The 14,832-nt window shown below is 40.9% G+C and overlaps 1 protein-coding gene across 5 annotated transcripts in view; it reads right to left on the bottom strand.

Annotated features, from left to right (window-relative positions):
- LOC122551426 (partitioning defective 3 homolog B-like) overlaps positions 1–14,832 on the bottom strand; it is a 979,113-nt gene that overhangs the window by 257,018 nt on the left and 707,263 nt on the right. For 4 of the 5 annotated variants that reach the window (XM_043693308.1, XM_043693311.1, XM_043693312.1 and 1 more), the window contains one exon: positions 1,752–1,856. The exons of the other annotated variant lie outside the window; for it this stretch is intronic. In XM_043693308.1, the coding sequence (XP_043549243.1) occupies positions 1,752–1,856 (105 nt within the window). The remainder of the gene's footprint in view (positions 1–1,751; positions 1,857–14,832) is intronic. 5 annotated transcript variants of the gene reach the window in all.

The following is a 14,832-nucleotide window of genomic DNA, read 5'->3' as shown; positions in this document are numbered from 1 at the left end:
AATAGCAGAGCAGCCTCTTCCTGCACCTATTTTCTATGTTTCTATTATTCAAATAAAAGCAAAATATGCAGTTTTTGATATCTGAAATAAAAACAAAGTGCTGGAGAAGCTCAGCAGGTCTGACAGCATCTGTGAAGAGAGAGACAGAGAGAATGAAAGCTAACATTCCAAGTTTAGATTAGATTCCCTACAGTATGGATACAGGCCCTTCGGCCCAACAAGTCCACATTGACCCTCCGAAGAGTAACCTACCCAGACACCCATTCCCAAAAATTAGCCGTGACTAGTGCACCCAACACTATGGGCTGTTTAGCATGGCCAATTCACCTCACCCGCACATCCTTGGATTGTGGGAAGAAACCAGAGCATCCGGAGGAAACCCACAGACACGGAGAGAATGTGCAAACTCCACACAGTCGCCTGAAGCTGGAATTGAACTGGGTCCTTAGCACTGTGAGGCAGCAGTGCTAATCACTGAGCCACCATGCCAACCTAAGTTCAAAAACTCTTCTTCAGAGCCCCTTGGTTAAACCTGTTTTGGCTGACCCATGCTTCACTTCCTCCCTGTTTCTAACAGCCAGTGTTGACCAAGTTATCCAGGAAATAAATAGGTAGCATTCCTCAACTGACATGTCGAACCTTGAACTTGGAGCTCCCATTAGATGGCAAACATCATTTCAAAATACTCCAACGATTGAATAATTCCAACAGTAACCTGTTAATCCATCCAGACTGTTACTGTCACAGGGATCAATAACTTACCTGAGTTAGGTTACATGCTATAACCACTCAATAATAGAATGGTTATATAAAAAAATCAAACTACCATCACTCAATTTTTAGATAGGGACAAGAAATCATCCCCTAAAACAATAGCTCTGCAATTCTTTGTTTATAATCACATTCTCTTACGGGTAGAACGTCCAATGCAGTACAACAACATTGGGATAAAGACCAGATTGTTTGGTTACACGTACTGACTTACTCATGCTGCACCAACTTACACAACCATTTTCCCGTTCATTCTGTGACTCACAATTGTAAGATTAGACTAATCTGAATACCTCTATTGCTCAACCAGAGCATCTGAATATTTATCTCACCGCTGTTTGAGAAACCATGAATATACTGATTGGGCCCTGTGATTACCAGGAAACTGTGTCTATATTTTTAAAATATTTCATTGGCTGTGAAGTGCCTTGGGACTTGAGGTCATGAAAGGCACTATGTTACTGAAAATCAATCTTGAATGTGTCAATAGAGTCCATCATCACTGCTGTGTATGGCAATCTGTTCCATATGTCAATCCAAAGAGATGCTCCTTAAAAATATCCAAGTTGTGAATGTATGACTTACTTTATGTTTTCCTTAATGAGCTCAGTTTCAGAACCAAGGAGGTTCTGCTCCAACACTTGTGATATCTGCTGTGTTATGACTCAGACACAAACTACCAACAAAGATGATATTCTCACTGTGAAAACAACTTCACAACTTGGGTGGGTAGACTTCAAATTTACTGAATTACCAAAAATGATAACTAAAATGAGACCCAGGTTTTTGTGGGAGGAAATATTTCCTACAGGAAGTAAAATCTCCTCTTTTACCTTGGTTGAAAGGTTTGTTAAGTTAGACAAATGCTGACATGTGATTTCTTACTATTGTAAATGTTCCAATGAACATTATCAATTCTCCAAAGAGTGAGCAATTGTTTGCACTTGACCAACATTTTCTGATCCTTGTATGTATCCTACCTGTCACGCTCTCCTTTCATTCTCTCCAGTTCCTCCTCGTTCAGGCCATCAGTCTTCTGCTTAGACTTTTGCTCCTTCCCTTTCTCTTCCTTCTTTTTACCAAACCTGTTTAACAAGTTAATGGTGATGATCATTAAAAATCAATCATTGAAAAAAGTTCATTTGCTAGATTTTTTGACAACACAAAGGTTAGAATAAGGTGGAGAAATAATTGGGTGATTTGGCCTGGGATAGATAATTGCTTCCTTCTTGCTACCTCACCAATTAAGTCTGGGCAAAATAAGTCAATTGAGGACCATCTCAAACAGACAACAATTCAGGTCCTTAAATGATCGCTTGACAGCCATGTAAGGACTTCAACTTGAAACCTTCTAAACTTCCTTCCTTCTTTGCACGCTGGGAAAGTGGGTAAGTGGAGTACCCTGTCTATAGAAAGCAGGGTTGTGGGGTCGAGGTGTTGGCTTCTGAAAGCCACCCTACTCATTCAGTCTCTGATTCCTCAATATTCTCATGCCCCGAGAAGTGAGACAGAACAATCTGTCTTTTCATTGTTGGATTCTTGAGGAGCAGGGCTTAACTGATGGTCTTGAGGACGTGGAAGAGCCGGGACACCACTGCCAAGGGCACGAAGACGACAGAGCTGCACACTGAAACTCACCAATTGGCTCGTAACAAGCTATTTAGCGCACAGTCAGGTTTACTCAGCATGGTGACAGCGAGTTAGTCAGCACTCTCTCATGTTCCAATCCACACAGTCTCCAAATGCCTTTTAGCTTTTCTACCCATTCACCCAAATGTTTCTCACAAGTTTACTAATTACACGGAGGTAAGGATCTGCAAGTTCTGGGTCTCCTCCGATGCTGGAGGTGCAGGGGTATCACAGTCAAGTTTCATCGCTGCAGCACATGTGCTTCCTTGAAGGTTTGCTCGTTGCTGGGCAGCAACAGGAACTTCTAAAGGCTAAAGTTAGGACTGCAAATGCTGGAGATTAGAATCGAGTGTGCGGTGCTGGAAAAAACATCTGAGGAAAAGGAAAATCGACGTTTCGGGCAAAAGCCCGAATTCCTGACGAAGGGCTTTTTCCTGAAACATTAATTTTCCTGCTCCTTGGATGCTGCCTGACCTGCTGTGCTTTTCCAGCAGCACACTCTTGACAGGAATTTCTCTCCTCTACCCAGAGAGCTCCAAGGCATATGCGAGCACCTCCGTCACTGTATGCTTGACTGAAGTTAACTAATTTAACATGGGCCAGGAATTAAACTATATCTTCCTAATCAACAAGCTAGCCATTTTCTCCAATCCCTGCATGCACTTCTGGTTGGAACATGTTTGAACTAATTTATCTGCAAATATATTGAATTAGAGTCCCGTAATTTCCATTTCAGCCACTCACAGAAGTTCATCTTCTAACAGGGACTCAATTAGCTACCCAGTCCAGGAGCAGCAAAGCCAATAGTACAGTCTCCATTATCACCCTTGACTAAGACCAGCTAATTCAACACTGGCCTGGAAATGAACTTGCTTGGCATCATACCACAGAATGCATCAATCCTGTGCAAGGTTCATTAATTATTTGACCTTGAGTGAGTTTTTCTGTTAAAACTATATTGTCATAGATCTTTTAGTCTTCAGGCAGTTGAAGAATGGATGTACCCACCGTTCCCTTCCTGCCCACCATGATACTAATTAAGACCCCTTAGACGTGTCAATATAATGACTATGTGGGAATTGTCCAGGAAGAGTAAACATCTGGTGGGCAATCACCAATGTCCAAAACCTGCCAAAAAAGTATCCAACTCTGAGTCTGAATTAGAGACTTCCAAGCAACATGGCTTATTTACTGGGATTGTTACTCCAGAATTATGAGAGTGACTAAATTCAGTTCTAATTACAGTACTAAGTAACTAGACAACTTGCTCCCACCCAAGTCCCCCTCGACGCCCAACATTCCGATAACTTATCCCAATTTAACCCAACCTGAACTCACCATCCTACCCAGCCAGTACCTAACCTAACATGCTTACACAGTGAGAAGTTCTGGGATGTTTAAACTCTTAAGTTACCAAACGTACACCGGCTAATACTACAGAAAGAGGCACTGCTCACCATATGAACTGCAGTACTGAGTTGGAACTTAAGGATTCTCCATGGCAAGATCACTCAGAGCTGGGCTAGACAAGTGGGTTTTTTTAAGTCAATTTATCAGGGTTATAAATAGAGGTCCTGATCCTGACCAGATGATCTGGTACATTACATTGGTGAAATGCATTCTAGTTTAGGATTATTAAGAGTTAGTGTGCAAATTGAAGAATCCTTACTGTCACCTTGATAGAGGAGGGAAAACGAAGGACCATTGCAATACTGAGCAGATTACTGCATTAATCAGCTCTCATGAACTTTAATGAGCCAGCACTGAAATTGGCTTGGTTGACAATCTGTGGCCATAGATAGATTATTTCAGATATTTCCAACTGGTTTACAAACCCATAATGTCAACAGTGGCTATTTGCGACATACACAACCTGAGAGTCAGTTACCTGCTGTGCCCTGGACTAGGGTGAGAATTAGAAATCAGTGCCCAAATTTCTGTCCTTTAAGCACAGGAATAATCAGAAAACATCCCAAATGGTAATGAGCAACTTATCCTCTGACGCACTTTGAGCAACAGTTTGGTGGTCTTGTTAGCATCATTCAATCAACTGCATAACGGGACTATTATACATGAGCCATGCACTGCTATCTATATGTTACCCTTGGTATTTCTGCACTGATTTCAAATAAAATTACTTTGGTGAGCAATGATGTGGATCAGGCAAAAGGCAATCATACTGTTATGTTCAAAATGAACACCACTTTTCACGCGACATTTTGACAAACATGGAACATAGCTGGAAGTGTCAGCAGATGACTCACTTACATTACAGATCTGAAGGAGTAACAATGTTAGCAGTGAGACTGGCTAATTGAATGCGGTGCATATGCTGAAGCAGATGATATGTTGCAGCCTAAAATCTCTCGGCTTCACACTGTCACTGTACAGTTACGCTGGGCATTAAGAAAATTCATTTCAATGAATCTGTCAACGTCTGTGCAGCTTTCAGTCAGACACAGGCAGCCAAAGTCTAATCTGGCCAGATCTCCATTTACAATGTTTGCAAAACACAGAAATGCTCATTGATGGGGTTGGCGACAACAATGAGATTGACAACTCTGACTGACCCAAGGTTTTATTTCGGATATGTATAGTTATCCCTCTCCCTGAAATTGGAGGCAATGTCCTGTCAATGTGGCCACTTGAATCCTACCACAGGAGGGAGGACAATGACAGATTTGCTCCTCTAAGTATTCATGGAGTCATACCACACAGGAAGCCAATCAGTAAATTGTGTCTGTGCTAGTTCTTAGAAACAGTTATTCAATTAGTCCTGTTCCCCTGTTCTTTTCTCATGGTCCTGCAAAATGTTTCCTCTCATGAATATTCCCCTTTGAAACTAACAACTGAATTTGTTTTCAAACAGTATATTCCAGATCATGGGAAATGCACTGCTTAAAAGAAATCTCCTTACTCCTCTGCATTCTTCTACCAGCTAATTTAAATCTGAGTCCTCTGGGTACCGATCATCATGCTGATGAAATGAGTTTAAGTTTGATCACCACTTCTGAATTTTTGCTGAAAACAAACCCAGCTTCTCTGCAAGCACAGAGCAGTCTCTCTCAATTTGATCTTAAAGTACATCATTTGTACTGGAACACAGCACCAATAGCTAACCATGAGTCTGAAAAGCTTTGCTTTATTATTTGTGTACCTGTGTTAAACAAATGAGCAACTTTGATGTAACAACGAAGAAAAAAATACGTTGGCAAAAATTGTCCCAGACAATGTTGTATCTCCAATCACCCAACTACAACAGGATACAAGCTACCGAGAAAAAAAAGATATGCATACATGATAGTATATTTATCACAGTGCAAATACATCACACTTTCCCATCTGCTTTGATTAACAAATTCCACATCAGCTCTTAACTAGTACCGAAGCTGAATTAATTTCATTAGAAGATGCAGCACACGGAACAGGTCTTAAAAGTTTTTAAAGAAACTGGCGTTTCTCATGCAGTGAATTAGTACACAATATGCAAAATGAAGCTAATTAGCAACACAATTTCACTGGCCGACACAAGTGCTATTTTCACACCAAGAGGTATCACACCAGAGCACGTTCTGATGAATTATATCGGCTTGATCACGAGTGAAAATAGAAAATTGTTGACTTTTTATTCTCAAGACAAGTTTCAGATTGTAAAATCTGATTGAATTACATATTAAAAATGACTTACATTGGATCTCACTAGTCTGAGCAGTGGAGCCTCTATCTTTTTGTGAAGGGGGAAGGGGCAGGAAGAATAGCATAGATGATTTCTGATAAGAGAACAACCCTTCAAGTTTGTTTTCATCACTGCAAATGCACAATTACTCCACGGAGGCTGACTCATGCATGACATCCATGGAAACGCTTTGGTTGTTGCATGGCTGTGTAATTGAGAGGGAACATCGACTGTGAGGTTTCTCTGTAGGGTTAAGCAAACTCCATACCTTGGTCATGAGTGTACAGAATACATTCAGTTTTGCGAAGCCGTGTAAGTACTGTAACAATAGGAGCATGGGAAGATTGGAACTGGACTACGCCAATTAGCCCATCGAGTTTGTTATGCCAGTCAACATAGGTATGGCAGTTCATCCACTTCAATGTCATGTTACCACACTATCTACATATTCCTTAATGCCATTAATCTCCAGAAATCTATCAAGCTCGGTCTTGAAGTTGTTCAATAATTGAACTTCCATAGCCTCTGGGATAGAAAGGTCCAAAGATTCACCAGCCGTTGAGCGAAAAGATTCCTCCTCAACTCAGTCTTACTTGTTAGGCTGAGATTATATCCCCTGGTTTTAAACTCACCAGTCAGGGGCAAGCATACTTCCTCCATCCACACCGTCATGCCCTGTGAGAATTTTGCATCTTCAATGAGGTCGCCCCTCACTCTTTGAAACTCTCAGGAATACAGATACTGTCTCCTCAATCTCTTTTCGTAAAATAATCCCACTACTCCTGGCAATAATGGGAAGAACCTCTGCCGCACTCCCTTTATGCTCAGTATATCTTGCCTTAAATAAGGAGACCACAACTGAACAGTGTGCACCAGGTAATGTTTCACCAAGGCTCCATACAACCCACCAGCAGGTCATTTTTATCCCTGCATTCAAGGTCCCTGAACGCCAGCAATCCAGTTGCCTTTCCAATTCTGAGCTTCACTAATATGCGAGCTTTAAGTGACTCATGAACAAGGGTACGCAGATCCTGTTGGAGTCCCACACTTCCCAATCTCTCATTATTTAATAATATTCAATTTTTCTGTTTTGTCTATCAAAGTGGGAACTTCATACTTATGGACATTAAATTCAATCAGTCATTTTCTGGCCCATTCGCTTGGCCTGGCCACGTTGTTTTGAAGCCTTCTTGTCCCCTCCTCATAACTTACTCTCACCTAGTTTTGTGTCTTGAGCAATTTTGCACGTATTATAAATTGTCCATCTGCCCAAATCATTTTTTTAGATTGTGAACAGCTGTGGAACTGGCACTGATCCTTGAGGTACCTCACTAGTAAAGTTTACAGTCATAAAATTGATCTATTTATTCCCATTCTATGACTGTCAGTCAACCAATTTTCAATTTATATTGGAATATTTTCCCCAACCTCACACATTGATTTTATTTACCAACCTACTACTTGGGACCTTATCAACACAGAACTCAATTCCAAAGAAGGGTCACTGGACTTGAAATGCTAACTCTCTTTCTCTAAATGCTGCCAGACCTGTTGAGTTTCTGCAGTAATTTCTGTTTTGTTTCAGATCTTCAGTATCTGCAGTGATATCTTATTTTAGTGTGAATAACTGTATTTCTCCATATGGTGTATTTTTATTTCCAGTAACCCATTGCAGAAATTATATGGCACACTGTCTGTAAAGATGAAGTTCACCATAGGGTTTACCAACCATAGAGCTGCTCTTTCATTAGAGGGAGAGACAAGTGGTGGTAGTTTAAGCTGAGGGTTACCTGGCCTTAGATGAGGAGAGAGGTCAAGAAAGAGAATCCTTCACAGCTGTTACCTTCCCTCTGCACTGCAAATTAGTCATCCATCCAATTGAGCTAACCAGCTCCCACTGACTGTACTACACCTGAAACAGTGGTATGCAGTTCCTAACAGTAGACAATTCACAGCCCCCAAACACAATCTGCAGCATTCCTCAGTAGGCAAACACTGCATTTGGGAGTTGAAAGTTTTACTATTTAAAGTCAGTTTTTGCCAAGGAGAAGCTTACATTTAAAAAAAGAAATATAATTGTAGAGTCTTGCAGGGCAGATTGAGCCACTCAACTAATCACGCCTGTATAGATTCCTTCAAAAAGCCATTCAATAAGTCTCATGCCCTTTGCTTTTCTCTCATAGGCCTGCAATAAAGTTCCATTTCAATCACATGCAAAATTCTCAGTTGGAAGTTATGATTGAATTTGCTTCCCCCAGACCATGTTATTCTGTATCACCATAATTGCACTGTAAAGTACATAGCAAACTTCTGTGAAGAAACTTGAATATGTACACTCCACATCAATAAGCAATGTAGCCATTATGCACCACATCCCAGATATAAAACAAACTGCACGCTGGGTGGAAATGTTGAATATATACACTGTTCCCAGGTGAAAATGGAGGAAACATCTGCCTCCAACTCAGTAAGTAGATACCGTACCCCAGATGGAAGTATTGAAAATATACATGCACCCAAGGTGAAAGTGCTAAAAATATACACTGCACCCTGGATGGAAATTTAGGATGCACGCAACCCACCTCAATGAAGAATATAGAGAATATGCACTACACCCTGTGGAAATGCAGAAAATATACATTGCATCCCAGGTGAAAATGTCGAAAATGTACATCCCACCTTGGGTGGAAATGTACAAAATATACTGCCTACTCCAGTGAAGAATATAATATACACTGTGCTTCACCATGAATGGAAATTTAGGAAATATGCAACCCATTTCAATGAAGAATGTAGAGAATATGCACTACACCCTGCGTGGAAATGTAGAAAATATACATGCATCCCAGGTGAAAATGTTGAAAATACACACCCCAACTTGGGTGGAAATGTAGAAAATATACCCCCTACTCTAGTGAAGAATATAATATATGCTGTACTTCACCATGAAATCTAAAAGAAAGGAGTGTATCAACTGCGTTCTTCTGCTTAAAAAAAACACCTTTTCTGCTAAGTTGTGGCATGGATTGTAAATGGCTTTAACTGTCTCCAAATGTCACTCACCTGGGGAGATAATACAGCTGTTACAGACACACTGACAGGAAAAATAAATTTCAGCTGTTGAGAACTTAAAAAACTGGGAAAGGTAGCTGGGCTCGCAATGTCAAAATTAGCTTAATGTAGCCAGTTCTCATCAACCTTTAATATTTGCATGATACTGCTCTTACAACGAGAAGAGCCTGATTCAGCGTTAGTTATATTGGAGGTCTAAGATGAATATTGTCACAATCTAGCCACAAGAAACCTGCTTTTCTTTTCAAATAAAGTATTGAGCACTGGTGTGTCAGCTTGGCATTGTAATACGATTAATAAGTGAGCCAGGCCTTTTAAGCAATAGAAGTTCAGATTAATTTAGGCATTAATGAATGACGAGCACAACATAAAAGACACAAGAGGAAAGCTTTCCATCTCGGCAGTAATTAATGAGAGCTGGGTGTTATTTTAGCGACAGGAGTTTTACAGCTTTGGGACTGTGTAGTCCCAGAACAATGAGACAGCAGTGCGCTGGTTGACTTAAGGAATGGAAGGCGAGCTCTCCGTGCGTGACAATGAAAAGCAGATGACAAGACAATATTTGAATTAAAAACACATGATGCAAATGAAGCTTAGCGGATTCACCTGATTTCCAGGTGAAAGGAGAAGTCTTATATTTCTGCAATGTTTTTCACAGCCTCAGAACATCCCAGAGTCCATAAGAGCAATTAACGAGGTGCATCTTGCAGCACCAGAATCACAGCACAAGTGCGTGGAAAGTACGGACCCACAAACAATAATGCGATAATAACCAGATCATGTGTGATGGATGTTGTTGTTTGAAGGATAAACATAGAAACATAGAAAATAAGTGCAGGTGTAGGCCATTCAGCCCTTTAAGCCTACACCACTATTCAATATGATCATCGCTGATCATGCAATTTCAGTATCCCTCTCCTGCTTTCTCTCCATAACCCTTGATCCTTTTAGCTGCAAGGGCCAGGTCCAACTCCTTCTTGAATATATCTAACAAACTGGTCCAAACAGCTTTCTAAATAATGGCTCAGGACATCAGGGAGCATTCTCCCACCCTTCATTAAAATAGTGCCATGGAATCTATCATATCCACCTGAGAGGGTAGCTATGCAAGCATTTGATAAACATCTCATTTAAAAACGGCACCTCCAATGATAAAGTACTCTCTCAGGACTGCATTGAAGTATGAGCATGGACTACGTACTCAAGCCTCTAGTGTTGGACTTGAATCTATGACTGTTTGATTCGAGTGTACTCTTAATAAGCCAAAGTTGAGCTGCAAATGAGCGGCAAAATTCTGATCAGTGCTCGTTTAATTCACCAAATACATGCACAGCAGTGCTCGATGAGGCACTGTGAAGAAAACGTTAATCTGCTTTGCCAGAGGTATTCAATCAGACAAAATGAAGGAGAAATTTCTTGCATGTTACCCATAGTTTATCTGTGCTGGCATGCCAGGTATGAAAGTGTGAAAGCTATAAATAACCATTGCAGAAACTGAACAGGGAGGGATAGCACCCTATATTGAAATGTCAGGAGAACTTTAACCACAAAGGAAGTTCCTAATTTTTGCTTCAATAGCTTTCAAGGTAGACAACTTTAGAATAGGAAAGGGATCCTTTGGGTGAAATCCTTGGATTGGGAAACATGTTTTAACACTATCAAACCACTGTCTTTTGGAACACTAGTTCCAAAGTTTTGGACAGCTAAATGGCAGTTAATCATTGGCTAATAATAGTGTCATAAAACGGTCTACCTAACTGCGCCTAAAATTACCAATCCCCTATATTCAATGTCACAAAGAAACGGTCACTCCCAAAGTGCATGTTCATTGAGACAATTGTTCAAAATAATCACTTTGCATAATCCAGAGTTTATGGATAGGTTATGGAAATGGAGAAAGTAATGATCCCTGAAGCAGCAAAGCATTAATTTAATCAAATGTTTCTGATGATTAACATGTAAAAAAGACAGCAACAAGTGATTACAAGTTTTATTATCTAATCAAAGACCTCAAAAGTATAGCCTAAATAGTGGGATAAAAACTGAATTGTGAATCGCTGTCTTGATTGAGTGATAGCATATCTGGTGCAATTGCACATACAAAAGCTAAATTTGTCTCTGTTACTGGCAACTGTGATTTTTGTGTTTTTGAAGGAGAGATAAAGGGTATGGGGTGGAGGGGGAAAGCAAGCACTCCCCTGATTATCAAAACAGCCTTAAGTAACTTACCCATCATTGATGAATCAATAGTCTTAGATTAAGTTAGCTGTCATCAAACTAGGCAATTACAGTGTGCATCATTCCAAACGTAATCTATTTAAACCTACCAATCAGTTTTCGGTTCATAACTTTATTCTGGATTAGGTGCAACTATCTTCAAATGAAAGGGAGCCAGTGTGGACAATGATTCAGGACATGCTGAGTCATCAGATCACACCTATGCCAGCTGCTGGATGAGGCCATGCGATCACAAGGATTGGGTGACAATCCGAGATAAATTTCCGCATCAGTCTTTTCAGAAATGTCATTACACACTTCTGGAGCAGGTGGGACTTGAACGCAGACTTCCTGGCTCAGTGGTATCGATCCTACTATTGCACCACAAAAACCCAGGTGAGAATGCTATCTCAGCAACTCGAAAAGGTAGCAGCTGCCCTTAATTTCTTTGAGAGCGGATTGTTTCAGGGAGCGACAAAGTGCTTCTGTGGCATTCCAGGGATATAACTCACAAGCTCATCTTGGAAGTCCGTGATGCCCTCCTTTCAACAACCCATCTCTTTGTCCCTTATCTGGCAGTGAGGACAAATTGGATTTTTAGACCTCATTGGTTTCCGAAAGTGCACGTAGTAATCAGAACACCCAGTCGAGGACCAGCGGCCTTCTTGAATGGTAAAGGATTCCACTCCCTTAATGCTCAAATCATTGATAATTGCAACAGCCAGAATTTTGTGCTAGATATCTAGGCAACTCTTACAGGGCCTTACGTCCTGAACCACTTTCAGGTGCCAGTCACCTGTCAAGGCACTCAAACCTACGGGATGGCTTGTGAAACCACAAAGAAATCTTCAGACTGTCACTGAGGGGAGATAGGATGTTGCCCATACTACAACCAGGACTATTGTAGAACAGGACCTCTCGTGGTGAAGTGCTAGTGTCTCCACCTCCTGTATCAGGAGGCCCGGGTTCAAGACCACCATTCCTGATTAAAGGCTTTTGCTCGAAACGTCGATTATCCTGCTCCTCGGATGCTGCCTGACCTGCTGTGCTTTTCCAGCACCACTCTAATCTAGACTCTGATCTCCAGTATCTGCAGTCCTCACTTTCACTGGGTTCAAGAACAACCTCCTCCAAAAGTGTGTAGAAACATCTCTGAATAGGCTGGTTAGAAAATACCAAGATAGAACTGCAGGCCTCCTGGAGGTGAGATTCCAATGCTTGGGCTGGTAAGGCAGTGCAATACAGTATACCTCAGAGAGAGTAAGCATGACAATGGCAAGTTGTATCTAACTTACAGGCATCCATCAATTTCTAAACAAATCTTGCCTGTGTACACTATTCCATAAGCGGAAATTAAAATTTCACTATCTTTTAAGCAGGCTGTCAACTTAAAACAAGGTACTTCCAGCGCTCAATTTACATGGTATTTAACAGAGGACACTGTCAAATTTTAATATCATTCATCAGGACAATTAAGATAATACTTTAAAACTGCTGAAAGTCACAGCATAGGTCATTTATACATCAGTGTGATGAATGAGAAAGAAGAATGAACTTGCATTTCTTTAGCACCTGTTTCTTTTTCCCAGGACACACAAACAATTTTACAGTCCATGAAGTAGTTTTGAGATGCAGCTATACCTCAAGAGTACAAACCTTTACAGCACAATGGGCATGCAAAATATCATTAGCCGCCAACATTAACTTGTGGTTTAAAGTATTTGTTTTATTGCCAATTGAAAGACTTTGTTTCAATTCAACACATGAAACAAAAACTGGCACTTCTTTAGTGGATGCATTTTTAAAAACAAATATTTTCTCGACCTTAAGGGTAGGGGAATCAGGACATTTTTGCTACATGTTGGTCTATGATGGGGCATGAGCCTTAGATCATGAGGAGTTCGGCCCAGGTTGCGATCCTTTCCCCCATGTCTGCACATCTCATCATCACTTAAGCTCCCACATAAGGAATGGGCATGAGTAAAGGGGAGAGAAATGAAGATAGCCACCTATGTGACTAAAGCAGATATGCAAAATATGCAATGGGCGAAAGTGAGTACTGCAGATGCTGGAGATTAGAGTCAAAAGTGTGGTGCTGGAAAAGCACAGCAGGTCATGCAGTAAGCGAGGAGCAGGAAAATCAACATTTCGGCCAAACGTGATGAAGGGTTTTTGCCCAAAACATCGATGCTGCCTGACCTGCCGAGCTTTTCCATCACCACACTCTCGAACATATTCAACAGCCTGACGGCACAGGAGGGTAAAGAAAGAAGATAAAAGTCGCATTTATACAGTGCCTTTCACAACGCCGGGATGTCCTGAACTATTTCACAACCAATTAACTATTTCTGAAGCACTCCAGTATTGCAATGAAATTTAATACAGAGTGAAGGGACCAATGAAGGGCTGCTTCAAATGTGCAATCTGGCGACCAAATTATTGACAAAACTATCTATTTGACTGAATTGAACATTAAATGAAAGATTTGGGGGAAGAGTGACTATATTTTGCCACGGGGTAAGAAACTTAAGAAAGATCTTTCTTTAATTTCAAACACAGACCTAAATGTACTTCATGTTTTTAAAAGAAGAAATAAAACAGGAACAGATACAAATCTACACTGGAAGGATGCCATACTTAGCCACTTTCAGTTTCATGGTTCAGTGTTCTTTTCCATAACCAGCCTTCCTCATTCAATTCAAATGTCAAGTCACACTGCAGGTGGGTTTTTATTTTTGCAGTGAAGTGTCCCAGATGCCAGCTCTCTGACACGACCCTGGAAACAACATGCTGCAGCCAGCTGAGGGGAAAAATACTTATCAGGGAGCCCTGCTTCCTGTGGCTTAGGCAAGATAAATGACACACAAGAAAACCTCAGGCACACTCACGAGTTTCTCATTTGTCGGGACTTAGGAGAAAACATGAGGTTTCAGCAGCAAGTCCAGCCGCTCCCTCCTTCCTTTGAATCATGCGTTTCGCTCATTCAAGTACAAGGACCTCTGCTGAGGAACATAAAGGAATTTAAATTCTTCCGAAATCATCTGCCTGCACTCTTGACAAATCAGAAACACTCACTTATTTTTCTTCCGACTCCCCAGAAGTCAGGGGACATTAAACCCATGTAGAGAGATGCAAGGAATGTACACACACAGATCACTCTGTGCTCTGTTGCCATGGCAACACTCAGCACTCAAAGTTGGTTTCAAAGCCCCTAGAAATAATAATTTTAATTACAAAATTTCCTCTCAATGCTTAATTCATTTACTGAATTAATTATTTTCAAATTAAATATTGAGAAAGCGACCTCAGCACTTGCAATGATCGCAATGGTGCTGCACTGGCAAACGGCAGAAATGGTATTACTTACTCCGCTTAGCACTTGCAAAGATTGTGATGGGTACTGGTCACCCCTTTCCACATTTGCAACGATTGCAATGGTGTTGTAATGGCACGCAATGCTGTAATGG

This window comes from Chiloscyllium plagiosum, chromosome 7 (assembly GCF_004010195.1).
Source record: "Chiloscyllium plagiosum isolate BGI_BamShark_2017 chromosome 7, ASM401019v2, whole genome shotgun sequence".
Classification (NCBI taxonomy): Eukaryota; Metazoa; Chordata; class Chondrichthyes; order Orectolobiformes; family Hemiscylliidae; genus Chiloscyllium; species Chiloscyllium plagiosum.
The sequence above is the reverse complement of the archived record's forward strand: the minus strand, read 5'-3'. Positions and strand labels throughout refer to the sequence as shown.